Source organism: Fukomys damarensis, unplaced genomic scaffold (assembly GCF_012274545.1).
Source record: "Fukomys damarensis isolate Sample0158 unplaced genomic scaffold, DMR_v1.0_HiC HiC_scaffold_14, whole genome shotgun sequence".
Lineage (NCBI taxonomy): Eukaryota > Metazoa > Chordata > Mammalia > Rodentia > Bathyergidae > Fukomys > Fukomys damarensis.
In genome coordinates, this window is record NW_022900926.1 from 24,472,561 (window position 1) to 24,499,593 (window position 27,033).

At 35.5% G+C, this 27,033-nt stretch overlaps 1 protein-coding gene across 2 annotated transcripts in view; it reads right to left on the reverse strand.

Annotated features, from left to right (window-relative positions):
• The window catches only part of Tbpl1 (TATA-box binding protein like 1), a 27,228-nt gene continuing 195 nt past the window's right edge, over positions 1 to 27,033 (reverse strand). The window contains exons 1-7 of one of the 2 annotated variants that reach the window (XM_033763280.1): positions 26,589 to 26,614; positions 7,255 to 7,327; positions 5,265 to 5,347; positions 5,038 to 5,101; positions 3,360 to 3,463; positions 3,179 to 3,273; positions 1 to 260 (exon numbers count right to left, since the gene is read on the reverse strand). In XM_033763280.1, the coding sequence (XP_033619171.1) occupies positions 181 to 260; positions 3,179 to 3,273; positions 3,360 to 3,463; positions 5,038 to 5,101; positions 5,265 to 5,347; positions 7,255 to 7,327; positions 26,589 to 26,599 (510 nt within the window). In that variant the 5' untranslated portion in view covers positions 26,600 to 26,614 and the 3' untranslated portion in view covers positions 1 to 180. Of the gene's footprint in view, positions 261 to 3,178; positions 3,274 to 3,359; positions 3,464 to 5,037; positions 5,102 to 5,264; positions 5,348 to 7,254; positions 7,433 to 26,588; positions 26,615 to 27,033 lie in introns of those variants that run through there. The other variant, XM_010626528.3, reaches the window with a different exon arrangement.

Consider the following 27,033-nt stretch of genomic DNA (forward strand, 5'->3'; position numbering starts at 1 on the left):
TTTATATTACAGCAAAGATTGAAATAAAATCCAAAGGGACTGGAGCTTACACTGTATCCATGAGTGAATAAAAGAGTCTGTTTCCTCAATTACTGTTGGTCCAGTTTTCCTTCTGAGTCCAATGTGCAGCAGGTTTTAAAAGGTGCTCAGTTAGAGATTCTAACCAATTTAAGCAATGAGTTATAAAATTTCTTTCCTGCTTTCAAACACAAATGGGTATATTTGTTCCACAGCAGTAGCCACAGCCTTTACATTGGGCCCTGTAACGAACAAAGGAAGGGGTGAGAAGGGCTGAGAAGGGGAGCACTTTCCCAGAGTTAAAAACATTCACCTGGCTTAGAATACCAAGTTGACTGGATACAAAGAAAAGAAAAAAACTAAAAACTACATGCATATAAGCATACATATAATCATAATAAGAACCAAGAAAACACGCCTTTTTTCTAGATAATCAATCTGAAACACAAAATACTGCTCACTGTTTTAAGGCACAGTGTAGAGTATTAACAAATGACACCATCATGAAGAGGAATAAAAAGTAATAGAGTATGCGCAGGGAAGAGTAACACATGGGACTAGTCACCTGTTACCTGCTTGCTCACTGTTGTCTGGCTTTTGGCTAGACTATAACTACAGCTCGCAGGAGTGCACAGAAAACCAGCAGAGTGTAACAATGCGACACAAAAATTTTGGGTATATTATACTCTATGGTGTAAAATACCCTGCAGAGCATTTATTACTAATCAGGTCATTTTACCAGCAGAGATTACCTAGATCAGTGAGTAGGGAAGAGCACGAAGTAATGCTACCAATGAATACATCCATATAAATCTGGAACAACTGTTTAAAAATATCATCTGTGTGTCATTGCAGAAAGGGAAAAATGCCTCTCCACCTTGGTTCACTCCGTGACCCATTTCTCCTGAAAACAGCAACTTCAACTTCTAAAGACAGCCCCATCTACTCAAGGCTACTTCTCAAACAGCAATGACACCGAGGTCAGAGGAGGGCAGACTACTGCCTGACTTCTTCTACCCTAATCCCATGTGCCCACTAAAAGCTTTAGAGCAACTCTTAGCCACCTAATATGTCTATTTAGAGGCACGCCTGTCATGCTTGATTTCTACTTTGGGAATCTAGGTGGCAAACTTGCTAGAATTTCAGTGAATAAATCAGGAATTGAATTTTATCAATGCATGTAAACTTGGTTTGCAACAGGAAATAAATGTAAATAAATATAATCTTCACTTTATAGCTAAAAAGAAAGCAATGAAAAGTATTTTCATAAAATTGGGAATAGAATAACTTCACTTATACTTGCCACCCCCTTTTTTCAGTACTAGGAATGGAACACAGGGGAGCCTCACACTGATAGCCACATCCCTATCCCTATTTATTTATTTTTATTTTGAGACAGGGTCTTGCTTGGTTGTCCAGGCTGGTCTTGAACTTGCAATCTCCTTGTTTCTCAGTCTATTTAGGTAGCCACTCTTGCCTCTTTTGAAATCATGAGAATTTATGTATCTACCATTGTGTGCTTTGAAGATACTGGACACAGCCTACTTGGTTTGCTTTTTACTTACTCACCTTATCCTCTCCACATAGTATAGTGCTTTGTTCACGGGAACCACTTAATACGTGTTCACTGAATTAACATTTCATAGGACATTCCAGGTATATCATATATATGAATAGATATAAAAAATTGAAAGAAGAGAACAAACAACTTATTTTCCACAACCCTTTCAAAAATTATTTTATCAGTGTATGTTTGTAGTACATAATGTTCACATTCCTCAGGGAGATAGTACATGTACACAGCACATCGTAATTTCTTTCTTCATGCCCTTTCCCTTCCCTCCCTCTTTTCTCCATCCATCTCTTGATGCACTAACCGACTCCTGTTTTTGTACATGTTTTCTAACATTCAGATGGTATCCTAGCAATTGGATTTGAAAGTTCCCAAGGAAGACAGAAAAAATGTGGGTAAAAAGTAAAAACTAAGCTTATTGGTTAGGAGTCTCAAGGTGTGTCAATTTTTATTCTATGTTAAAAACTGAGGGAACAGGGCTGGGGATTTAGCTCAATGGCACCATGTCCATCTCACAAGCTCAAGGTCCTGAGTTTGATTCCCAGCACTCGGGGTGGGGGTGGGGGGGAAGAACCAAGGGAATAAAAAAGCAAAAATTCAAGGCCACTAAAGAAATTTTCTTCAACACAATTTTGCCTAAGGTTGGAACTGACTCTCAAGCAGTGCTTGTGTACAATTTATAACCATAGTATTTTTTAAAATCCTACACACTGATGCCACCCTTTAATATGCTAACCTAGTCTTCTAAATATTTAACAGTTCAAAAAAATGTAACAAAACACACATAATAGGTGCCAATAATATCTGAACATCTTAAGGAAAAATCTTTGCAGAGTTAATAAAATTGGTTTCTCTTGGGTATTTTAAATGCAAGATATGGCAACTTTTTATAATCATTACTAAGGAGACTAAGTAAAAAAAATTTTTCTTTTTGCAGCATTAAACGAACTCAGGGCCTTTGCAATGAGCTACATTCCCAACCCCTTTATTTTTAATTGTGAGACAGGGCCTCACTAAGTTGCTAAGTTGCCCAAGCTGGGCTTGAACTTAGAATCCTCCTGTCTTAGCCTACCAGAGTACAGTACCCAAGATTACTGGCATGCACAACCAGGCCTGGATACATTAGAATATTTTTAATAGCTCCAAACAGAAAATTACTCAAATGCCTATGAAGTTCATTCACACTGAACACTATATAGCAATGAGAGTGAATGATCTATACACAAGAATATGGATGCATCTTACAAGATAACCAATAATGAAAGAAGACAGAGACAAAATAGCACATTATATATAAGAAACACAAACAGCACATAAGCAGGTAAAACTAATCTACAGTGCAAAAAGTCAAAGGACTTACTCTTCTTTAAGGGCATAAATAACTGAAGGGGACAATGTAGACATTATTTCTTTTCTTTTCTTTCTTTCTTTTTGGTACCAGGGATAGAACTCAGGGCCTTGCACTTGTGAGCCAAGTGGTGACACCACTGAGCTAAATCCCCGGCTGTAGACATTATTTCTATCTGTACGGGCATGTCTATCATTAAACCCATAACTGACATGTTTGGTTTCAGTATCATACATTACCTGTTACTGTGATACTTCCTGTTGAAAAAATCTGTAATGTAGCTCTTAGAGATTTTATCCGATAGCACACAGCAGGATGAAGTTCAGGTTCATAACTATATTAAAAGGACACAATTAATAGATTAACAGCCTGACTAGTAATTTCAAATTTGGTAAGTCATCTTGATTCTTAAAAACCTACCTGGCATGAGGTCTATTGTTCTTTGTGAATTCTGGCAAACGGATCTCAAAGGGCATATTACAAACTGCCAAAACGTTAACAACCTTAAAATCTGTAAATATTACCTTTAGGAGAGAAATAAAACTTAATGAATTATTTCAAAATAAAAAATTTGCTTATTATGGCAATCCTTAAGTTTCAATTCTTTAAACAGGACTAAACAAGATAAAACAATTTCTTATGCATGGATCTAGTTATGTAGGTTTAGTATGAAAAGCTAAAATTCAATGAAAAAAAAAAAGCTGAAAAACTTCATTAAAAACAATAAAACAAGGGGGTTTCATGATGAAAAATGTACTCGTCATCTGGGTTTTTGAGTCTTATGCATAGTTTAATATTTTTAGTGGGGTATATAAAAATTACCAAGAATTGAGAGGGTAAAAAAATCAAAACAGGGTTCTCCTAGAAAAGTCAAACAGGAAAAATTGTCGCTCTAAAAAGTCAGTTAAACAGTGTATATTGGGCTCCAAAGGTTAAATGTTTTCTTATACTCAGGAAGGTGAAGTGAGTTTAGTTGATGCTTATTTTCCTTTCAGGGTATGTGTGAAGTGATCATACTATATTTTTAACTAATTGGGCTTTTTCTTTTTTGGGGTAACACCTCTGCTGTTAAGAAGTTCCAAGGCTCAAAATAATGTTCTTTTAACAATAATAACTTCAGCCATTCCAACCATTATCTTGAAGTATTTTATCTTCTCATCTTTTCCAACATTCCTCCTAAAACCAGAATTCTGGATGAGCTGTCTTCCAACTTAGTACTTGCACAAAGCAGCAGAAGGCCAAACAGTACCGCACACATCACATCACAGCTACGTCACCAGGCTCTCTCTCTTCCCACTCTCCTCAAGTGCCAAAAACAGCAAGTTCAGTTCCTTCTACTTCCAAGACTGAAGTCAACTGACACGAACTTAACTTCTCATCACTATTCCCAGTTTATCCAAATCCCAAAAAGCCCGGCCTAACTCTTCAAGGACCAAATTTCATCTTTCACTTTCACTTCAATTTGCAAGTGACCTAGCCAAGTCCATCCTAATAATTTATTATAAGCTTTGCTGAACAAAATATCTGAAGACTGAATTGTCAGTGACGGTCACTTTCCACATGTAAAAACTTGCCACTCAGTGTGTTTAAATCTCATCTTTCATGGACCAAATCTTATCTTTCTCTTTCATTCAACATTGCAAGTGAATTAGCAAATCCATAACAGTATCAAAGTTGTGCTGAACAACATTTGAAAAGGCTGACTTGCCCGTAACAGTCACTGTACACATGTGATAGCTTGCTGCTCAGTGCGTCCATGTCAACAGTGCTCATCACACTCAACATTCTGACCTGGCATTTTTGAAATAATAAGCAACTGTTTTTTGGGAGGTGGAATCTTAAGAAGTTGAAAAGGCATTTACTGTGAAAAGAAATAAGCTTATTTATGGGAGAGAAATTTGAGAAAAAGCCAAGATCTTTTATAAATACCATATGGCCAAGTTTTGCTATTGAATTTTCACACTGTAAAGCCAGAAACTCCAGAAGAAGTTCATCAGAAGAACTCCTACAGTGGTTTCTTTACTCTATTAAATTAAATTTTTTAATTTTACAAAAATAAATCCTTGAGTATTTGTAGTTCAGATTCTGAAAATGTTACCTGAAAACCTAGTTTCTGCAGACTGCGGGCTAAACGTCTGGCACCGAATTTAGCTTCTTCTTCACTATGTTTTAAAGAAAGAAAAAGATTATCGGTTACAAAGGAAATAAACTTTATACTGAGAAATACAGCAAACATTACATATAACTTTAGTTTCAGTCTAAGAAATGTCTTTTCCATGGGGAGAAAAGGAAAAAAATAAAAATTAAAAACTCAGGTAACTTTACCTTGTTGCTCCAGTGCAAATAATTTTTCCTGAGGACCAAATTGTAGCTGTGATTCTAGGTTTTCTAAGCTTCATTAATACTTTCTGAGAAAAGAAAAATCTAATTAGTTAATAAATATTCATTTTCACATATGGTTTTCTTCTATGTAGCCATATTACTGTCTAAATAACACTCCAAGCCTATGTATGATTATCCATTCTGAAATAAAATTCAATATTCAATACAAACAACAAAATTAATCCCCAAAGACTTTTAATTAATTAAAAGACAAGGTCTATATAAATCTCTCAACAATGTGTTTGGTTCAATAAACTGTAAGTACATAAACATTTCAATTCTTATTCTACTCCAGCCACACCACTGGAATTTGCATGGATCCTGACACAGGCCAAACTTGTTCATGCATCAGAGCTTGGCAGTAGCTGCTATTCCCAGCTGGAGCAGTCTCCACGCAGTATTCTCACTTTATTGGGTCTCTTACCAGATGTCATCTCCACAGAGACTCCTTTCCTGACTACTTCATCAAAGTCTTCACCCCTTATCGCGCTAATTCCTAGCTCTGCTTTATTCTGCTTCAGGGCACCCATCACTACATCATATCATATTTAGAGCTGAGATGCCTATCATACACTCAAGTACATGGAAATCTCAACCGCAGGAGAAATGTTGGAGCTGGAGATGTAATTTCAAATTTCTTGGACATAAAAAGCATTTTAAAATATGGGTTGGAACAAAAGTACCTACAGAATAAATAGGATAAGTTTTATATAATTCCTAATCTAGGAACTTAAATTTTCACTGCACATTTTCATTTATGGAAATATTTATTACATGATCATTATATGTAAGAAAGATAAATGTTCATCAGATAAAATAACATGCAAATGACTTACGCTTTTCCTTAAAATTTATTACATTTTGAATTCTTCCTTTTCATTATTACACACCATATTATCAAAGTAAAACACTGTTAAATCTGGGGAGACTTAAAATTTGCAAAAGATCAAGATGATGTTTTAACTAAAATACATAAAACTTCACAGAGAAGTAACACCAGGCTGAATCTACACTGCATTAATTGTCTCCCATCACAAACTTGTCATGAAAACTCCAGAGTTTTCAGTCAACCTTCCTAAAAAAATCTACTTCTTTTCCACACACTAAAATCCAAAAGCAGTGTTTGGCATTTTCCTTTCTAAACTTTTTAGCAGACATGTGTGTTATTTTCTTCTTTTTAAAGGGAAAATGGTATTACTGATAAACTTGAAAATCTTTAACTGTGGATCAGTAAAAATTTTAACTGAATTTAATCCATTGTAACTTGGTTACTAGTACTATGAACTTATAACACTTTACCTAAGTATACAAAGGAACCTAATTTGTAAAGCTTAATACAACCTTTACATACAGTGCTAATGTTTGCAATAGATGTATAAAATACATATTTATTTCATCAATCTTTGGTGTGTAAAAACCTCACAAATGCTTTCATTTGTAATGTTAATCTCAAAACACTAAGGCTTTATTACTACTCATTACTACTAAGGCTCTTATTTTAAATGTTATACATTTGAGGTATGAACTATACTGTTTTTAGCAAATTGATGGAAGAAAACCATCTATCTTGGCTAAGTTATGAAGAATATGACAATTAACAAACTACAAAAATCATTTAAAATTAGGGCATCAGTTAAACATAATTATATCTGAATGAATACACATGAAAGTACAAAGATCCCTTTCCTTACTTCAAAACAATTGAGAAAACAATAACACGAACTCTTGATGAGTTAGTTCTTTGAGGACTCAGATAAGCTATCTCCTCCATATCTGTCACCTCCATGAGAGGAAGGACTATATATAGAGGACTTACTTCTGTATCTGTTACAATAAACTAAGGTACTCATAAAATGTCTGTAGGATGAATATATTTTAGTACCATTCATAAGATTAAGACTACATAGTGCATAGAACAAATTCAGTTACTTACTCCAACATCACGCTTATAAATGACATTTGCTCCCTCCAAAGCAATCTTCCTTAAGTTCAAATGGCATCTTGTTCTAAAAACACAGACTACATTTGTAATTAAAATGTCCAATGCAACATCACTGTCTGCATCCATTGGGGTAGTTTAAAAACTTGCTTCCCACCACGAAGTTCACATCCTGAGAAATAAAACACATACACACACACACAAAAAAAAAAATCATTAAGGTTCTGGCTGGGTTCAATCTCCATTCCAAAAAAAGTGAAAAACAAATACCACCCCCCCAGAAAAAACAAAGAGGTACAATGAACACGAGGGTATATGTACGTGTGTCAAAGTGTAAATGGGTGAATTTTACCCATATTATGCACCACGTCACATTTTTGTGTATTTATAATTTGTTTTATTAAAATGCTTTCCTTTGATTTTTCTTTAGCCTAATTCAGTATAATATTGCACAAAAAACTGCTTTTACAACTTTGGGAGGAGGATGAAGTAAGTCAATGGGTGACTTGGCTACCAACGATGATGTGGATCATGTGAGCCAAACAAGTTAGCAAGTATAGAATGAAGACGTTGATTTAGATGAGGAAGAAATGGTAACATAAACAAATACTTGACTGGTCAAAATGCTACAAAATGGTCATGCATACCTGAACAATCAATCCAATGTTAGAACTAGGTTGGAAAGTGTGATTAGGTCCTTGCCAGGGGTGAAACCTATTGGATGGAATGCCAACACTGCAAATTCAACATTGGAAATTGTGTATAATGGACAACATGCTACAGGTGTTTGGAAATATGTTAATAATGAAATACAAGTAAAATGTTTTACATGTATCAATAGTAATACTCAAAATCAAACTTATCATGACACCTCACTATCAAACTAAAAGCCTTCATAGCAGGACTTTATTATTCTAATCATCAGACTCTAAAGGATTTACGGAGAAGCGACAGGTAGGGGATGGAGATTTTTAGAATAATGACACTCAAGAGAGTTAGTTTCTTTCAAAATTGCTTATGTTTTGACAACAAAAAGACCTGTCAAGAAAGAAAGAAAAAAATCTGACAATTTGGCTGCTATTCACTCATTTTTTAAAAGTTTTGTTTTGAACTGTCAAGTAATTTATACACCATCCAAATATATAGCAACTGATGAACAACTTTCATCATTTCAGGTTTGTCAAAAGTTGAGGCAATATATGCCAAATAAAACTTCCCAATATGGTATAAAAATATGTGCCCCATTAGATGCGAAGGCATTTTACACCTTGAATTTAGAAATTTATCCTGGAACTCAGACAAGAGGTCTTTATTCCTGCAATAATAAACCATATAACACTGTGAACAGCGTAGATGTATCTGTTTCAAAAAGTAACCCAAATGTCACATTTGATAATTGGTTCACTTGTTATCCAATGATGTTACATTTGCCCAGAAACTATTCCTAAGAACAAAGCAGAGAGGTTCCTGAAAAAATACTGAATGTTCCAAGTTCACAATAGAGAAATGTATAGTACAATCTTTAGATTTCAGAAACATATAACATTGGCCCCCTGTATGGTGAAGAAAAGCAAAGTAGTACTGATACTGTGGACTTCACACCATGATGATAGGACTGATAGTGAAGATGGGCGTGGTGGAGCATGCCATGTAATTCCAGTATCGGGAGACTTAGGAGACTTAGGCAGGAGGATGTGAGTTCAAGGTTAGCCCATGCTACATAGTGAGTTCCAGGCTAGCCTGGAATACACAGCAAGACCCTGTCTCAAAACAAACAAACAAACAAACAAACAAAGATTGGTAGTGAATCCTCAACACAAATAAAGGCAGAAATGGTCACATTTTACAAGAAAATCAAAAGTAGAGTAGATGTTGATGAGTTATGCAGCAGCTATGATGTCACTTGAAACACAAAGCATTGGCCAATGGTGGTGTTTTATCTGATCCTAAACATGTCAGGCATAAATAGTTTCATAGTTTACAAAGAAAATAACAAGCACAAAATATCAGGGAGAAATGTTAAGAGGATTGAGACTGGAATTCAAAAATGATCAATTACAACAGAGGAAGAACAACATGTATTTGCCCAAAGAACTACTCAAAACAATTCTGGACCAGACTGGTGAAACATCAGAATAATTTCCTAAGAAAACAGGAAGACGAGCAAGATATTAAGTGTGTCCTACCAAAGAAGACAGGAAAACAAAACACATGTGCTGCCAGTGTAAGCGACACCTGTGTATGGAACACACTCTTCTGTGTGAAAATTACCTTAGGTGTGTGATGATTTAAGATTATTTGTTTTGGTTGTATTTATATTGTAATTCACATAGGAATTTATTTGTTTTTATTTTTTAGATGGTGTAACCAGATAAACACGTGATGTTGAAAATGCTGGTGTTTATTCTGAACACATTACATACTAAAATTTTAATAGTTTATTGATGTTTTATTTTCCTGTTAAGTGTGCATTGATCAATGAAACTCAAAATAATGTATCAATAGAAAAAAATAAACATGGCTTTATACACCCATCATAATGTGCCTTTCAAAAAACACCCGTTGGGACGCCCCCCGAGGTACATGCTCATGGCTCAACACTGTACCTGGAGGGGAGTAAATGTTCAATTATTATTTGGCAAGTGAATGCTATAAAAATCCAACATTTCAACCTCATATCGTTATGACACTTGTCATATACCCAGAAATCTAAACTGCTTCTTTTTATTCTAGGCATGGAAATATTTTTTTATAGCAAGCCTGAAACATTACTTCCAAAGCTTCCATTACTTTCATATGAATTGAAAGAGCTAAGAGACAGTTTCTTTCGTGTGAGCCCTGTGACACAATATCCATGAAGATGCTTATGTAGTAAGTAAACCTTATTATACTTTATGTGTTAAACTAATCTGTACAATAAAGAATGTGTTTAAGCAACTTCACAAAAAAACATAGTATTTAGAAATGACATTTAAACTTGGAAAGCTGTCAGATCTGCTAACTATAGAACTATGCATCGAATATTTAAGATACATAAAAGGGCAAAAGGAATATAATGAACATCTATTCAGCTTCAAGAATAAACATTACAACTGATATTTCCCCCATGCAGCTCTCCCATATCAAATCTGCATCCCTACCCTCCAATAAGCTCTACTATAATTTATCCTCACACGTTTCTCTTAAACTTACCCATATTATGTCCATAAACCCAACTAAGTGATGATTTTTAAAAAAAATATTGATGGATTTGGTTTGTTGATGCTTCATTTAGGATAGACTTATCTATGTTCATAAGCAGAAGTAGACCATATGATTTTTTCTGTACTGTCCAATCTGGTTTGAATATCAAGATTATACTAGACATATTAGACAATTCAGAGAGGTCCTCCACCCCCCCATTTCCCTTAAAGACCATTTAAAGATCTTGTTTAAAAGTTATGTGGATCTGTTTCTTAATAGATCTTTAAAAGACCAATTCAATTTTTTAAGACAACTAATGTCTACTATCTATCCTTGAAACAGTTTTTACGTATTTTCCTAAGAAATTTCCTATTTCTACTAATTTTTAAAATTTATCAGGCATATTATTCATGGTTTTCTTAATAATTTTTAAAACTCTGCTGCAGTATGATCCTTTTTCATTCTATTATCATTTGTCCCTGTTTTCTTGTTCCTCTCAATCTTGCTGAAAGGTTTTTCTACTTTGGTAAGTTACTTAAAAGAATAGTTGATGCTTTTGATTTATTAAATTATTTGCTCATGTTTACCATTTCTTTTCGTCTATAGATATATCCCCATTCTTTTATTATTTCTTATATTGGAAAGTATTTTGGTTGAATGTTTAGTACTTTAGTTTTTATCTTTTTTTCTTGTAAGAACATTTAAGGCTACTATAGCTCAAGGTTATTTTAAGTGTGACTAAAGCTGAATATATAATATTTTCATTACCACTTGATTCTAACAAAATTTAAATTTCTATTAACATTTTTGTTGGGTTTATTTATTTAGAAGTCCTTCGCTTTTAGAAATATACATTTTTAAAGCTTATCAGTAATTGAGGAGATGCTAACTTAAAAGAACGTAATACTATTTATTTATATCAGCAAATGACAAACACTGGTGGCAAAGGTATGAGTAAATCGGCATTCTCTTACAGTTTGGCACAAAAACGTCCTACAGAAGATAATCTGGCAGTGATTATTTAAGTAATTTAAATGACACATATACATACGTGGAATTTCAGTTAAGAGGCACACAAGTATCTTGAGAAATAACTGAACTGAATACAAATGTTGTTAATAGATAACCTACATGTCTACCTAAAAGGGACTGGTGAAAATATAGCATAATCTCATATAAAACACTACTAAATATGTTTTTATGAAGGGTAAAATTTCAGATTTAATGTATGTTTTAGACAATGTTGTCTTTTAGAATAAGAAAAATTATATAATTTTCACAAGTTCATTTTGGTTTATATATCTAGGTATGCACCTAAATACTTACACCCATCAAAATATTAACAAATATTCAGAGAATTGGCACATCAGAGTGACTTTGTCCCCCTTGTATTTTTTGGTGAAGTCTGGATTTTTAAAGTATTAAATATTTATTAGTTTTACTATAAGAAAAATTTCATTTTAAATGAAAATAACTTGCCCACTGTCCATGGTCTAAAATTAAGACATGGTGTGATGAAGTATTTTGTCCTATTTCTCAAGTAAATGCCTAGTAAGAGTATGATCTGTCAAATCCTTCCTTCTAATAAGCAAAGTTCAAAACTATAGCTGTCCTATTTTCAGGAAATGCCATTTCTAGCTTTCTACATAAATGCACCATAGAAGTTGAAATAGCCTCTCCTGTCTCTCCCTCGCTCAGTGGGTTTGTGGATAAGAATAATTATATTTTTGGTCCTCTAGTCAATGCCTGACTTTTTTTTTTTTGTTGTTGGTTTTTTGTTTTTTGGTACCAGGACTCAAACTCGGGTCCTTGCACTTGCAAGGTAGGCAGCAGAACCACTGAGCTAAATCCCTGGCCGGATGCTTTTGACTTTGTAGCTGTATTCAGAAACACAACTTCAGCAACTATGAGGAACTGCCACCTTAATCATCACCTGGAAAACATCGCCACCTTCTGGCTCTGAAGACAAACTTCACCATACTACCACGTCTTAAGATTTTCCACAAAACAAAGCAGTTAATAACCTTAACATCTAACTGAAAATCCAAAAATGAAACCTGATTATACAAAAAGTAGAATCTTACTACTTTACGTTCAAGTTGTAGCTAAACATACTGAGTAAAGGGCTTCAAAGGTTTAACCATGAAATACCCATGATCTGAGAAATGGGAGAAGGGGAAGACCGGCCGATATGCAAATACAACACGAATCCACGCGTCTGCCTACGGACGACTCCTTTCCACACCTGAGATACGCTATCCACGTTAGCCTCACATTCTGTATAAAATCCTCACAATAGCACGTGAGGAAAAGAAGACATTCTGTGTCCTGACTCCAACACATTACGTGATGGTCTCTCAACACATGCCTGTGACCACGACGAAGGACAACAAAACAACAAAACAAGTAACATTTTGCCTTTCAGAAAGACCATACCCTTTCAGGTCTGCTCAGAGTATGCACGACGTACACAAGGTGGGGGTCTAATGTGTTTTGCATTTAGCTGTGTGACACTGAGTCAGTTACCTAACTTCAAAGTTCTGATTTCCTCTTCTGCAAATTGGAGATAATATCATCTGTACCTCCTGGCGTACTTTTAAGAATTAACTATGATTTTCTATGGCATGGCATACAGCACATGTGCATTAAATTAAAGTTATTGTTTGACAGATTCAGATAACTGAATGCTGTAACTATATAATTATTTAACAAAAGGACAGAAAACTTGAGAATGGTCAACGGAAAAAGTCAGATCACAATAGGTTTGGCAGTAGTCAGCACACCACGGCAAACTCTTTTTGAAAGTTATGCTGGAACACAGCCATGCTTGTGTGTTTTTGTAGTGACTGTGCAGCACAGCTGAGTGGTTCTGACAAACACTCAAAACCAACCAGTCTAAAATATCCACTACGTGATCTTTTAAGAAAAAAAGCTGGCTGTTTTCTGGGCTAACTCAATGAGGCACTATCAAATACTTAATACTGATAAATATAAAGTCCATACTATAAAGTCCAAATCGAACAAACTAGTATGAGCTATTTGTAGGAAATTTGGCTGATGTAAGTGGCTCTAAACATATCTGATAATAGACATCTATTACTATTAATTTTGTAAGTGAGATAACAGAGTGGTTATGCAGACAAACATACTTATTTTTTAGAGATTATACTAAAATATCCACAAGGGAATGTGACCTGCAACATACCTTAACTTTGAAATATAGGTATCTTTCACTACCTAAACCCACTAACTGACCTGGATAAGGTTTTAGACGATTCTTTTGATGTCTGAAATTTTTCCACAAGGGCCAAACAAATTTGGATAATTCTAAACTAATTCTAAAATCCCAAGAGTCTAACATAAAAGATGAAGACATGATATAGGCAAAGTTAAGAATTAGACAATAAATTTCCATTTAATTATAGAACTACTGTTCAAAGAGAGGGGTAAAGTTAGATGCACTATACTAAGTCAAATGATTATAACCTTTCCCTTGCTTGGCAGGGTTACATTTCATCATTAGCACATTTTTGTGCTTGGCTCAAGAGTTCAGTCAGCCCCAAGGGTATTATATTTGTACAATATAAGTAGAAAATGTTAACAGTACCTGGCCACACACACACACAAATTTGTATTTCCAAGGGAAAGGATTATATAATATAGTACTTATATCACATAAACATTTAATACACACCTAATTAAAGCTAAAAGTATTTGATATACAAAACCTTCATCATTGCATTACATTATATACAGAGACAGTCTTCATGATCATCTAAATGCAAGTCTGATGATTGGTAACCATGCAGCATTCAAGCCAATAACTTGCATCAAAGTGATTATGATTTTCAAGGAAATTAACAACAAATCTGAAGGCTGCTACCAACTATCTATTTAAAAAAATACAACAGTAAAGAAGAATGTATTTATGTGTCAGTCTGTGAAACTATTTGTAACGCTGCCTAAAAAGTAGGGATAGGTTGAAACGATGCCGATTTCCTCAATGAGTCCTTATAGAAAGACAAATTCAATGGTTTATGTAGTCATGAACTAGTTCTGGCTGAGAAAATGAAGTATTTTGTAATACAGTATAAGAATGCACAATTTAATATTCCTCCCATCTTAATGTTTAAACAGCAACCTACTTAAGAATTTCATTGTTTCAACATAGAAACAAACACATAAATAAGGAAAATTTGGATTTGAAGATGATACTCAGGATTATACCGGAAGGGGTAAGGACACCCAGTTGGGGTCTACTGCCATAGAACAGGTAAGAGATGACAGTGGTGTGGTTGGTCCATAGTGGTGGTAATCACTGGAGGTGGAGCACAGTAGACAGAGACATTCTCAGGAGACAAAGTAAACAGGGCTTTATGATTACTATGGGGATGAAGAAAGGAAAGATGAAGGACAACTTCAGGTCTGTGGTTTAAGTTACTACCTGCTGACACAGGACATAGTGGAGGGAGGGCAGGTTTGCAGGAGGGCAGGAGGGAAACTGTTTTGGACATTTTGAATTGAGGTAACTTTTAAGACATTCAAAAGGAGACAGAATAGATAATCAGGGAAGAATCCATTGCTCAGGACAAATCTAGGTCTAGATTAGAAATGAAAATTTTGAAATACTAGTACAGAAGGCAATTTAAATCATCACTGGTAAGGATCAGGGATTTAGCTCAGTGGTACCATACCAAGGTCCTGAGTTTGATCCCTGGTACAAAAAAACAAAAACAAAAACAAAAATGATAAAATTTTTTTAAAAAATCAAAGGAACTAAGAAATCTGACACCCGAGGCTGAGCCCATGTCCCTACTTTTAAGTCCCATTACCTTGGTTACTTTGTATACTTCTGTTATGGCAGTTTTCCACACTATCGTGAAACTTTATTACAATGAAGTATTTCCTGTTTATATGTCTATTGTTTAGACAATAAACCACCCCAGAAGCATAATCAAACTTGTTTCTGTACCCCAATCCTGGCACACTTCCCAAGGCACTATACACATTCAATAAAATGTCTATAGAGCTTAACTGTTACCTGGAGAGTATTAAAAAAAAAAAAAAAAAAAAAAAAAAAAAAAAAAAGGGCAACTCTCACACAGAAGAGCTCAACAAACTGCTTTGGTTAAACCCACATCTTCATTATGACCCACGTGACTGAGAGAAAGTTGCTAAGTTACTGAACACTACTGTGGTGGTGCCTCATTGTCATTTGTAAAATATGGCTGACAACAGAATCTTTCTACAGTAAAATTTCATGTAATATGTTCAGCACAGTGCTTATACACAGTGTGTATTCAAATTTAGCCATTCTCATTATTACTATCATTACCTACTTTCTTCATCTTCCACGAACAGAGAAATGTTCAAAAATGGAAAAGACTTTTAGCTTTTCGTTGCAGTCCCTCAAGCTTTGGAACACAAAAAACAGACCATATTTCTTCAAGTTGAAAGCAAGGAGTAAAATAAAAAACACAATTATGATTTTTCTGTTAAGTCAAATTAGTATTAGAAAAAAAAAACTCTTAAATTTATCCACAAATTTAAAACAGTAACAAAATAATAGAAAATGGTTTCAAATAAAAATAGTTAATTGTGAAGTTTTTCTTTAGGGAGGAAGTGTAGAGGGAGGTCACGAAGGAAACAAAAAAGAAAAGGAGAAAGAAAAGTCTGACCAAGTACCACACATTATAAAAGAAAATTTGCTAAATATTACCTACAAATGTAGGGAAATTAGAAGTACAACAGTTCAGGATATTAAATTTAAAAATTAAACTTCAGACATTCGTTTCTTTCATTTTGTAAGCTATCAGTTTTCTTGAGAGGTCTTACGTATGTTCCTATTTCCACTTAATATGAAGTACCACTTTAAAAACTGGGAAGTTTTATCTCTTTAGGGAGAAGCTTGGTGTTTTTCCTAATTACCCATAAAAGGAAGTTACAATTTACAATATTAATTTAGCCACTGAATTAACGATAATATTTTTTAAATATTATTTTTACTTATAAGTATAAATGTTAACTCACTAGGTAGCTAATAAACTAAGCAAAACCTTTTCTAGCTTCTGGTTGGTATTAGAGTTAGCATACATCCAGATCAAACCTCTGTTCTGATTATTGTTTCAAGGGGTTCAGAACCACTCATAGCTCATCAAAAACTTAACCAAGAGAAAGTATAGCTAAAGGAGAAAAAAGAAGTGAAATATCCTATTTGGACTGTTTCCTTTCAGTGGTTTTTTGGAGGATTACCCTTCATATAAACTGTCTGCTTTAACATAAAAGAAATGTGTTTAAAGTCTGTGTCATGAATCAATGACATTTTAAGAAAGATGTTATGAAATAAGTTATTCAGAAAGACAGGAAAAAATTCAAACTTCTGTAGTTAAAAAACAGCAGAGTGAAAAAATACAATGTAGTTAGAGCCACAAGATTACAAAATGGATACCCTCCCTCATGTAAGCCTTTTAAACAAAGCTGATCAGATATGAGGAACTGAAGGTCATGTCACTCAAAAGAGATAACACAGAGAATAGAAATCGAAAACATAATTTTTAAAATTTAAAATTAAAAGCACTAATTTTAAAGTAGCACAACAGTCAGGTGAATAATTTGGTAAACATTCAAGTAACAATTCTTACAGAAAAGATACTACACGAATGATACAAAGTTTTCTGGCTTTGTCAATTTTTCCTTACTGTAAAAGAATACCAGAGACAGGTCCAACTTTATAAAGACAAGAGCTTTAGTTAGCAAACAATTTTGGAGGCTTAGGACACAGTGCTGGCACCTATCTGCACAGTTCTGGCGATGGCCTTCCTTGCCAGCAGCACCCTAAGGCAATGCAGAGTACCACAGGCCAAGACAAGGGCCCCGTGCTATTTCTTATAAAATCCCCAGGATTCAGTCACGGGGATTCCACCGTAGTAACTTTATCTAAACCCAATCATTTCCCAAAGGTACCACCCCTAAACACAATAGTTAGCGTAACATTTCATCCTCTTAAGACCCATAACATAAAACTTCAGATTTAACCTGATTTAGGGAAAACAAACATTCAAACCACAGCATGAATACGGATACTTAACTATTTTAAAAAGACAAAATAAAAACTATGAAGAAGCTGATCCACCAGAGATACTGACTTCCCTGACCTTCATAGGGTCTTAATTTTGAAGCCATTTTCAAGATGTTTCTCATGGGCAGGCACTTGAGAAGCACTGGGCTAAAACACCATAATAGGTAATCAAAATGATGGAATTTCCCTTTCAGTAGGTTTTTTAAAGGGGCCATATTCTTATATCAGGACTCTTTATCATAGAGAACATCAAGATTTCCGCACTGTTTACCATGGCTTGTTTCCTGAACTTCATTCGTGCTCTAAACTGGCACAATCTGCCTTGTGCCTCTACACAGTACAAAATGTTACAAATGAGCAGCTCATTGCTGAGGCCAGCCAAGGCTGAAACGCTCCTACTGGACTGATCGAGGATAAAGCACCGGGAACCTGACTTTCAAATTTCTCCTTTGCCACATCCCACCTGTGACTTCTGAGATATCTTTCCTGAGTTCTCCTCCTATCTCAAATATTTCTGTCTGTTCTTTAAATTAAAAGTTCTTCATTGAAATCTACAGTAGTTCCTGAAAAGCTTAAAACAATGCCAGAGGTTAGGAACGCTCAGAAATTGTATATAGATAAATCCCTATGTGTGCCTGAGGAGGCCACTGTTTTTCTCATATTCTCAAACAATTTTAAGACCCCTGAAAGTTATAAACCACCACCTTTGTCCTCATGAAGCTTTTCAGGCTTCAAATGCTATCCACGGGTTAATTAAGGCTGGCTCCTACATCAAACCCAACCCATCAGAGATCTGGTTCTCTATTCCAAATATCTAGTGGGCGCATTATTTTTTAAACCAACACATCACAACAAACTCACTAATCCCCTCAGAAATACCTGTTCAGTCTCTTAATTTTAGTGAATGGGAATTTCAGAATCATCTTTTATCTCTCATTTTTATCCTATGCACCCTTAATTTCAAATCCTGCTTATTTTCTGTACCTAAACCAACAGTTTTATTTTAAGGTCTCTCACGTGTTATTACAGCTACAGCTTTCAAATGAAACTTCTCTGCTTGCAACCTCCAAGATCTAGTCCATCTACCAAACTGCTACCAGAATTATCTTCCTAATTGTGTCACACGCCTACTTAAAAAAACATGTCCTGGCTCTCTTAGGCAGACAAAATAGAATCTAATCTGCTTGGCTTGGAATGCATTACACATCCCACCTCCAGTCCTCCTTTTATAACCTAATCTTCTACTTCAAATCTACACTTTATACCATTCCCGTTGCAATGGCCGACTCTTGCACAACTGCAGACCTGTCCAGAATACCCTTTCCCACTCCTTCAATAATAAAAAACTCTTACAATTGTACATCTGGTATAAAGTAATTGCTGGGAAGCAAGCCCTATGGGTACACACTGGGAAAACAGCCTAGAACAAAATGGTCAAGCAAAGAACTCTTCCAGCAGTTACGCTACAGTGTAAAAAAAAAAAGACAACATACAGATAGGCCAGCAATTAAAATTATCAGAGAGTATAATCTAGGAAATAAGATGATAAAAGAAAAAGTTTCAGGTGAATAATCTGGGGAAGGCATTTCAATTATATGAAAGGAAAAATGATTCTTTAAATGAAACCTTGGAAGCCAGGCATGGCGGCGCACACACCTGTAATCCCAGCACTTGGGAGGCTGAGGCAAGAGGATCGCTGTGAGTTTGAGACCAGCCTGGGCTACACAGTGAGTTCCAGGTCAGTCTCAACTACATAATGAGACCCTGTCTCAAAAAAAAAAAAAAAAAAAAAAAAAAAAAAAAAGATCTTAAAGGCTAGGAAGGAGTCAGTGTCTGTAGGCACCAACCTCCCGGAAATGAACTGCTTAAATGTCTTTTTAAAAATTAACTTATTGGTATATTTTAGGTACACATTATGATCGAATTCATACCTGAAAATTTGTACCTATATGTGATATATCTTAGTTCTTGTTTTTTGCCATTCCCCTTCTCTCCCTTCCACCCTCCATCCTATTTACAAAAGCTTTGTTTCCATTTTTCCGTTTTTTCTTGTATTTTTTTCTTTCCCTTCTTCCCTTTTCCTCCCCACCCCACCCCTCCCTTTCCTTTGAACCTTTGCTTCCTATTTCACATTATCTATTATACATTTTGGTCCCTTTTTTTTTCTTCTTTTTTGAGGCAGGGTCTGGCTATGGAGTTCAGGCCGGCCTTGAACTCACTATGTACTACAGGCTGGCCTCTAACTCATGGTCATCCTTCTGCCTCAGCCTCCTGACTGTTGGAGGGATTATAGGTGTGCACCAACACACCCAGCCAAATATGTGTCTTTTGACCCTTCAATCTTTATACAGTAACTAGCGCTTGGTCCAGAAATCAAGAAAATGATTAAATGAATACTTTAAGAACAAACAAAACAAAGAAACGTGGCCTGGGTGATGTGGAAAGAAGAGAACATTTCTGCAATGACGAAAAAGAATCCTAGAGATTAAGATTTACTAGTATGAGAAAGTATATCAGGAGGCAGGCATTCTTAATGTGTTTACACATAAATACTTATAGAAGTACTTTTGCACTATGCTGTGAAATAGAATTTTCAGTCTACAGCCATACCACTCTGAATATGCCCAATCTTGTCTGAAATAGAATTTTCAAGTAGCCTCAAACCACTTAAATTCTCCAACAGTATCCTATTATTCCCCTATTTGACTTTACATTAAGTTCAGCTTAGTGCTGCTGTACCCAGACGTCTATTATTGGTCTTAGTTTAGACTCCCACCCCCATATCTTGAACAGCACCTGTGTTCTAGGAGATTTTAAAAGACAGAAATACACTTTGATACAAGAAAATTATTTTAATGAAAACACAGCTGTGGACTTTTAGCACTTCCACTATTCCATTGCCTTCCTATATAAGTTTATACGTTTTGTCACTGTATACATCAGCATACTTACATAAACCTAGATGATATAGCCTATACTATATACCTACACTAATGGTAAAATCTATTGCCTATAGGCTACAGATGTGTACAACATGTTAGTGTACTGAATACTGTGAGCAATGGTGAGTATTTATATTTTAAACATATCTAAACAGTAAAATGTCACTGGGTGGCCCATGACTATGATTATAGAAGCAGTTTTGTACTGTGCATTAAAGTAGAAGCTTTAAAATTAATGGCCACCCAAAGATTTTCTGTTATACTGACTTAAGATTTATGCCAATAATATGCTGCTGAGAAGACAGAATTATCATAAGCGTTTTAATCTGTTGAGCCATGTCACACCTTTGACCTCATATCCCCAAGAGTAGATAAAACAGTACCTTTGAAATGAGCACACCAAATCTGTGCTGAAGAAGTCTAACAAAATGGTATGGTTGTGTCTCTTGTGACCACCCCAATGTGTGGCTACCAAAGCCCCCTGAATGTGGAGCAATTAAGGGGTGCTCAGAACAGTTTCACTAGGATATTCACACACACAAGAAACTCACTGTAGCCATAGCAGGTGAGAGAAAAAAGGATTTGTGGCTTAACAGATGTATCCGGCAAATTACAAAAGATGGGGTGGTTCTTGTTCTATAGAAGCTTTGAGTTCACATATGTTCTATAAATGTTGACTACAGCCATAAATCAAATACCCATCTTCTTTTGCGCTTTTGGGTTACACACTGGCTTTACTGTCTTTGTATCTGAAGGATACCAACATCTGTCCCTGAAAGGGTGTGGTGGAAAGAACAGCAGGGAAACATTAATGACGTGTTAGACCTTTGTCTCAAAACAAGTTTTTTTGTAGACAATAGTATTGACACCTTGGAGGCTTGCTTTCTTAACAGTTTCCTCAGTCACCAGAGCATATAAAATTAAAGGAGATATATATCTATATATTCTTGAGAAAGATCATTTCTTCTCTAAGTTCAATTATTTTTAGATCAAATACCCATAATGGCTATAACAATATTAATACTATATAAATCCTAAGCCTATTATATATGGCCAATCTAGTTGCTCAACTCAATATAATCAGCTAGACTTTACTTTCTTTTAACAGAAAAGTAAAAGTCACACCTCTAAATACAAATATACTATTTGTCAATCTCCTGGGTGTCTGAAGGTTTGTAAAATAAAATTGGCATAAAAGGGTGAAGGGAGGGCATGGACAACGGGAAAAAATGAGAACCAAGACCTGTCATGTAGAGGTACAAGATCCCAATAATGAATGTAACTACTGTACTGTATACCTAAAATGTACCAATAAACAAAAAATAAAATTGGCATACATGGAAGAAAAAAGTTGTAAAACTTTACCCCTACATATTAAAGGCAAAATATAATTTTAATATATTTCAACTAAAAATAAAACATAGATACTAAACAAAACAGGAAAAAAGAGTTTGTGGTTTATTTTGTTTAGCCAGAAACATTTAACTTTAAAAAGTTAACTATTTCAACGGCACCCTAAACAAAACTAAAATTATCAAATTATTTTCTTGGTTAGGTAGCCTCAGTATTTTGTTTTAGCCTTACTATAAACAAATAACTTTGCAATCCTTCAAAATCATTCATAGGTCACTTGAATTAGTGGAGCAGAACAGCAATTTCAGCTATTGCTAAAATTACAAGAAAGCTACTATTTAGAGCAAATATAGTGACACTGAAAGCTCAAGTTAAATGGCTTGACAATGACACTAACAAGTTTCAAGTTTACCATCAATTAAGGTTACACAAGTAAAAAACACTGTCTTCTAAAGAAAAACTAATTCTGCTAAATGAAACCAACAGGGTCTATTCCTTTTATTCAGCTAAATAACCAGGCAAGTCCTCAGGGAAAAAGCATTTCAATAGATTCAACCCTGTGCCAGACTAGGCTTTGTTGGCTTTCCTTTTCCAAGAAACATAGATGTCTCCCTTTACTTAGTCCATCTGCCATAAGTGATAACCAGATGTCTGTCACAATTCAAAATTTAAAAAAGTATCCTTCCCTCTCAAAAACCACAAAGTCTAATGGTCCACGATAAAAAACAAAACTTTAGTAAAAGTCTATAAACACAAGAAACACACCATTCAAGCAACATAGTGGTTCACCTATGAAGTAGACCACTAAGAGCACTATTTTATTTTAGCTCTTAAGTAAAGTTATAAGTACTTTACACTTAATTCTTTCTCATAGCAGTCCTATGAGGTAGTACTAATATTAACTACATAGTACAGAGAGGAAACTGACGTTTAGGGCAATTAAACCCTTTTGTCCAGCACCATTCAACTAACAAGAAGAGCCATAACACTAAATACAAGCATCTTGTGTTCAGAGTCCATGCTATTAAATGTTACATCCAAGCTAATCCCCAAAAATGTAACTGATTCAAATCAAAACTGTTGTTTCATTGAAAATGCTTGCAATTTATCAGGAAGAGAAAGGGAAACAATTTTCTGGAAATAACTAACAGCAAGAGATATTTTGTTTTACTTAAGATGTTAAGTCCTCATCTACTGAGTTACACCAAAACATAACATGGGCCAAGGTCCATAACCAGGTATCTATCATGCTAGCACAATTCCATACTTGTGTCACCAGCACATGTCTTACAAAACTACCTTTAACACATCATTTGATTTGCAATATTCTTTTTTAATGAATGAATACTGCTGCACGGTGAAATAAAACAACAGCTAAACTTCTGTTCTACATTTTTTGGTGAAATTTTAAAGTTTTGTTATTGACTCCTATACAAAGGTAGATCTGAACTGCCCCAGACATCACCTCAGTGTTTTTAAAAAAAATATTAATAGCACCCCTGGCAGCACATTTCTTAGGACAAAACCAGCCATGTAAGTCAAATTCTCAATATATCACTTGTTAGTCACAAACAAGACCACTAAGTAGAATTTCTGATGTGATGATTCCTTTCCACTAAGGACATGACATACTGTTGGAATGTTACTTTTTAACAACTATATAAGCACCAACATTCCATCTCTCCTCAGGAAAAGTCTGTGTCAAAATACAGAATTCAAGCTGGGCGTGGTGCATGCCTATAATCCAAGCACTCTGGAGGCTGAGGCAGGAGGATCACTGTGAGTTCGAGACCAGCCTGGGCTACAAAGTGAGTTCCAGGTCAGTCTCAACTACATAGTGAGACCCTGTCTCAAAAAACCAAAAAACCAAAACAAACAAACAAAAAAACACCAGAATTCAAATTTGTCATGGGGCCTGTGAAGACCTCAGATGTGTATAGTTTCTCAACCTCCTGAAATCTCCTAAAGTGGTAGTTATGTGACAAAAGCAAATCCTGTACTACACAAGTTACATCAGTCAACTGTTCTTTTTACTGTTTATTTGAAAAAAATTTGGCAGCCTATAACTTGCATCCCTAGGATAAAAAGTTGAAATTTTAGGGCCGGGGATTTAGCTCAGTGGTTCCGCTGTCTGCCTCACAAGTGTAAGGACCCAAGTTTGATCCCTGGTACCAAAAAAAAAAAAAAAAAAAAAAAAAAAAGAAATTGAAATTTTAGGAATAAATTACTAGATTTCAAAAAGGTTCTCCTCATCCACTAGATAAGTCTCTGAACTGAAATAAAAATAAACACCATTTCCATCTAGTAACACATCAAATTCCAAAATACACATATACAGGATATGAACATATAAGATGATGGTGATTCATAGTCCCGGCCTTCAAAAAACTTCTAATTTAGCAGGCAAGATGACATCCACACACCAATAACTATAATACCAAGTAGTATGTTATGAAAGTATTTAAAAGTCTGTCACTTTTTGTTATCCATTATGTCATTTCTCTGTTTTCTACAAGTACACAAAGAGCACCCGAAGGCAAAACATCTTTCACTGGTTACATATACCTGAAATGGCAACAGTCATATAAAAGGTGCAACAAACGAGAATAAATTTCAAGAAATCTTTATTGGTTCAAATGTCACAATATAGCTAAATTTTAAAGCCACTGAAGGTTCTGACTCAGAAACATTCTACAACAAATTCTTCTAAAATTAATTTAAACTTTGTTTTCCACAGCAATCATTTCATCACATGGTCTATGATGCAACAAAAGGAAATCAATCACCAGTTTATTACTGGCCTCCTTTATTTAAAAAATAGTACTCAAACCCACTAAATTATGTACTGTTTGCTGAGTTTTTAATTAACATGCCATATATATGCATAAGTAATGACACGTTCCAGGATTTTCAATTATGTTTCATTATCTGTTGCTTTATAGAAAATTCTGCACTTTCTATAATAGATACGTCCACATAAAAATTTTGATGTGACAATTTCCCACGTGAAGAAAAATGTGGGGAAATAGCTTAAGTCGTTTCCTCAAATTTGGCAACACAATTTTAATCAAATGTTCAAATTCAAAATAACCCGAATAGACTGATGTTAAGAACTTTTTTTGAATAAGAATTATAATTTAAGGTTCAATTTAAAACATAAAGCAGGTTCTGCTTACCATATGACTTTTCAATACCCTTTCCCCTAGAAGGACTACATGTAAATTACATTCTGACCACTTCTTCCAAAATTCCTTTTACTCCGAAAAGTACAGATATTTTCAAAGACATAAGCTGAAAAGCCCATAAGAAAAAAAAAATACTAACTGCATAAAACAATCATTTTTCATTGGGACATGAGTAAGTACACAGTGGGATTAAGATGACAGCAAGTATCAGGAACGTTAGAACAAAGAGCAAGGAAAGCAATAATTGGATCTTTAATAGAGGTATAAGACAGGACTTGACGCAATCCCCCCACCCCCAGTCTCCAACTAGGAAGGGACAGAGGACTCAGCAAATAAGTGCAAACTGGAGTGGATCTGAGGGTAGCCCTGAGGGAAAGGGAGTTCATTATGTGTCCATATACACAATGAAATAAATCCTGGAACTCAATATCCACAATGTCTAGTGGGGTCACCCCAGAATATCCTTCACAGAACAGTCATGTAAAAAGATTAAACATCCCTGGATTCATTAATCCAAAGAGAGAAATGCTGATTTTTTTCTTCTTAGTCTTAAAAATGCAATATATTTCCCGATGTTCACACTTCCCATTGTTAAACAAAACTGCCCAGCTCGCATCCTGCACATACACGAAATTACTGAACCTCAATTTCAGATTAAAAGCTTAAAATGAAAACACTTGACTCAGAAACTGGATATTCTAGCTAGCTCTCCTTCATTCAGGAGTACACAGTAGCAGGCCATGACAGTTTCTGAGACCGAGTTTGAGAGTACAGACTACAAAACGAGGGGACACTGAGGCTAAAGATAATGCCTTTTTGTTCAGGAGAAGCCAGACTTAGTAAGAGATACAGGAGACAAACAGAAGCTCTGGTTGACATAATTACCTCTATGATTTATCAATTTTATTTTCCTCATTAGTCTTCCACTTTATGTAGAGCTTTGTTCTCACTGACCACAAAAATGTTAATACCGTAGTATATATATATATATGTGACCTTTCCAGTGTGCCACAGAAAAACCTCATTTATGGACCTAAAATGGTATTGGAAAGTATTAAACCATTAAGCAGTTTTGTGATGCATGGCTAAAGAGACAGCATAAACATAAATATTTAATGGGCATATCAAACTGAATAATTTTTTCAATGAGATAATGCTAAAAGTTCTCTATGTGAAAGAATGTCACTGTCTCAAACTTTAAAAGAGCCTGCAAATTACAGCAGGATGACTGAACATTCTCCTTAGAATTCTCTTCTTCAATTTCCCCAGGGAAGTTGTCCTTGCTTTCTCACATACACACTCTACATCAAGCTTGTTCTCTTTTCTTCAACACAATTTTAAGGCATGTTCGTAACCCTAAATTCACAAGTTCACACTAGTTACTGCCTGCGTAGCTGTAGAACTGCAGGTGACAGATGCAGTCAGAGAGCTCACAGATGTGTACTGTCTACAGTTTGAATCTTATTGCAATGACAGAGCTGCAGATGTACATCTCGGCATAAAAACCTTTTTTAAAAAACCCGTCTTTCCCTATCTGATTTACTTTTCCAGCTCTTGCTGTTATTAAGCGATTATGCTCAGCCCTACCTGCAACTCATTTTCTCTTGCTCAGTTTCAGATCTTTAATCAAACCTAATTTTGGCTAACAACAATAATAACAATAATAAAATAAAGTGGGGTTGTTGGCACTGCCAGACCAGAAGCCCGTGAAGCCGCTACTTGGGAGCGTTCCCGCCGCTGCGGAGAGGCCGCTGGAAGTTTTCCGCGAAGCAATGGATCGCCAGCATCTTAGCACCGTGTCGCTTTCCCGGGGTGAGGGCACCACAGAGACAGATGGGCAATCTCCCTTCCTGGTCTTTCCCAGTGGTGTTCTAGCCCACACGCGGCTCGGCAGGGCGCCCGGGCAGGGACGCCCCACCCCCAGGCCGTTATCCCCGAAGAGATGCCCAAACGTCTACCTCGCCCTCCTCCGGGCGCGACGCTCCTCGGCCACCGTGCCGGTCTGCCCCCCGCACTCCCTCCTCAGTCACCG